Raw genomic sequence first — 2,191 nt, 5'->3', positions numbered from 1 at the left:
ATCTATCTATCTATCTATCTATCTATCTATCTATCTATCTATCTATCTATCTATCTATCTATCTATCTATCTATCTATCTATCTATCTATTTATCTGTTTAATTATCTATTGGTCATGATTTCAACATTTTATAGATTTGACTTTCGGCCTGGATCAAATCACAAACAAAACTCTCACGTATATGCATATATTGCAGTTCATATATTCAATATTTATTTAATGATCGCTAAACAATAACATATCTTTTTCTTTAATGATGTTTTTCCTCAAAAGCAGAATGAGAACGCAAATATTCCAAAGCCTTAACAATTGCAGCAGGTACAGGAGGGGGTGTAGGCAAAACATCACTGCTGGGTTGGTAACCATTTTCATCAGCAACATATTCCACCTTAATGTGTTCACCTTCAGGTGAGGTGTATTCATAATGACCATGGATATTACCGTGTTCATCACCACTGGCACCGGTGTTAATGCTATTAGAAGTTTCTAAATGGTATTCGAAACCATCGGGACGAACATCAGAATCCAAGACCTTGACTTCAGCATGAACCTCATCGGAAGCGGCATAGGCACAGGCCAAGAGAGAAGCAATGAGCAACTGTTATAAAGAAAGGATTTTTTTATATTCTATTTAAGAAAAAAATAATGTTCAGTCCTTACATATTTGAACATTTTGTTGAATTTTTTTGTTTGGTTTATTGACAAGTTGGTTATAACTTTGAAATGATGCTTAGTTCTTTAAAATTGCAGACTTTTATGCAAAATTTTGTTGCTTTGAAGAAAATAAAACGGTTCTTTAAAATGAAATTTATCCCGTTTTTTAATTGAAATCATTAAATTTGTAGCAATCAATTTCAAACTTGTCTTAGAGCAATTTTAACTAAATTTCGTTAGCAATTACGCACTACAAAATATTTAAATTATGCATAATATTATTTTTTTTAATGAATTTAATTATAAACGTCAAACAGCAGACATCTTTAAGTTAACGGATCATTCGTAGGAAACGTGATATGTTACTATACCTGTCTTGTTATAAAAAAATATTTGAAATTTAAAATATTTATTCATTAAAATATTTTATTTAATCTAACAACTTGCAACCTTTAATAAAATATTAATAAATATTTATTTGTATAAACACAATTGTGTTAGAGGGTTTCTGAGGAAAATTATTTTTTTCAGCATTATAAAAATAGATTTCATATTTAATTTCTTACCTTTTCCAAAAAAAAAAAATGTTAACAATTATGAAAATTAAACGAAATGAAAAACAACAATATTATAATGAAAATTTATAGAAAAATTACAAAACAAAAACTCTTAAAGGTCAATAATAAAATAAGCAATAATTTAGGAGAAACAAAAAAAAAATAAAACAAAATTTTCACTTTAATACAAAAAGATAATATTTATTTAAGAAATTTCGACATTTATTTGAAAATTTACATTGACATGTGCACAAGTAAGTAGAAAGCAAAACATTTCAATATCATTTCATATTCCCTTCTTTCTGACGTAAATAAGGAAATATTAAGAGTTATAAAAATTCAAAATTTAAATAAATGTTTATACATGATTTACTTTATTCCAAATAAAAATCCATTATTAAGTTTATATCTTTTTGCAAGAAGAGGAGAGAGAGGAGGGCGAGCAGTATGACGATGACAAAAATTCCTGTTGTTGTTGAAGATGGTTATGAAGATAATCAACTCTCCTGCGTTTGGTATTCAAACGTAGAAAATACATTTTTACTTTACTTGCTGAATTTGAATAAATCTGTAAGAAAACACATGAAAAAATGCAAAAAGAAGAGATATGGAAAAATATTATTTAAATAAATCATTAGGAAAATAGATATACAAAGTCAGTTTGTAATGTTATTCCATGGGAATGAATAAGTTAATGATGGAGTTGAAATAAATAAGCCTGAGGTAAAGGGCAGATAAATGGTTTGGGAAATATTTAAAAGTTCTGTTCTAGTTCATTTCTAGTTCAGTTCTAGCTCAGTTCTAGTTCAGTTCATGTTCAGTTCAAGTTCAGTTCTAGTTCAGTTCTAGTTCAGTTCTAGTTCAGTTGTAGTTAGTTCTAGTTCAGTTCTAGTTCAGTTCTAGTTCAGTTCTAGTTCAGTTCTAGTTCAGTTCTAGTTCAGTTCAAGTTCAGTTCAAGTTCAGTTCTAGTTCAGTTCTA

At 27.9% G+C, this 2,191-nt stretch overlaps 1 protein-coding gene across 1 annotated transcript; it reads right to left on the bottom strand.

Annotated features, from left to right (window-relative positions):
* Positions 1-191: 191 nt before the first annotated feature.
* LOC111683697 (larval cuticle protein 2-like) lies at positions 192-769 on the bottom strand. Its single transcript, XM_023445797.2, has 2 exons — positions 662-769; positions 192-599 (listed from the first exon to the last, which is right to left on the bottom strand). Exons 1-2 carry the CDS (start codon positions 671-673, stop codon positions 252-254), a joined length of 360 nt encoding a protein of 119 aa, XP_023301565.2. The 5' UTR covers positions 674-769; the 3' UTR covers positions 192-251.
* Between the last annotated feature and the right edge of the window lie 1,422 nt (positions 770-2,191).

The sequence above is a fragment of the Lucilia cuprina genome, chromosome 6 (genome assembly GCF_022045245.1).
Source record: "Lucilia cuprina isolate Lc7/37 chromosome 6, ASM2204524v1, whole genome shotgun sequence".
In the NCBI taxonomy this organism is placed as follows: Eukaryota; Metazoa; Arthropoda; class Insecta; order Diptera; family Calliphoridae; genus Lucilia; species Lucilia cuprina.
Note: the sequence above shows the minus strand (reverse complement) of the source record. Positions and strands in the feature narration are given on the sequence as shown.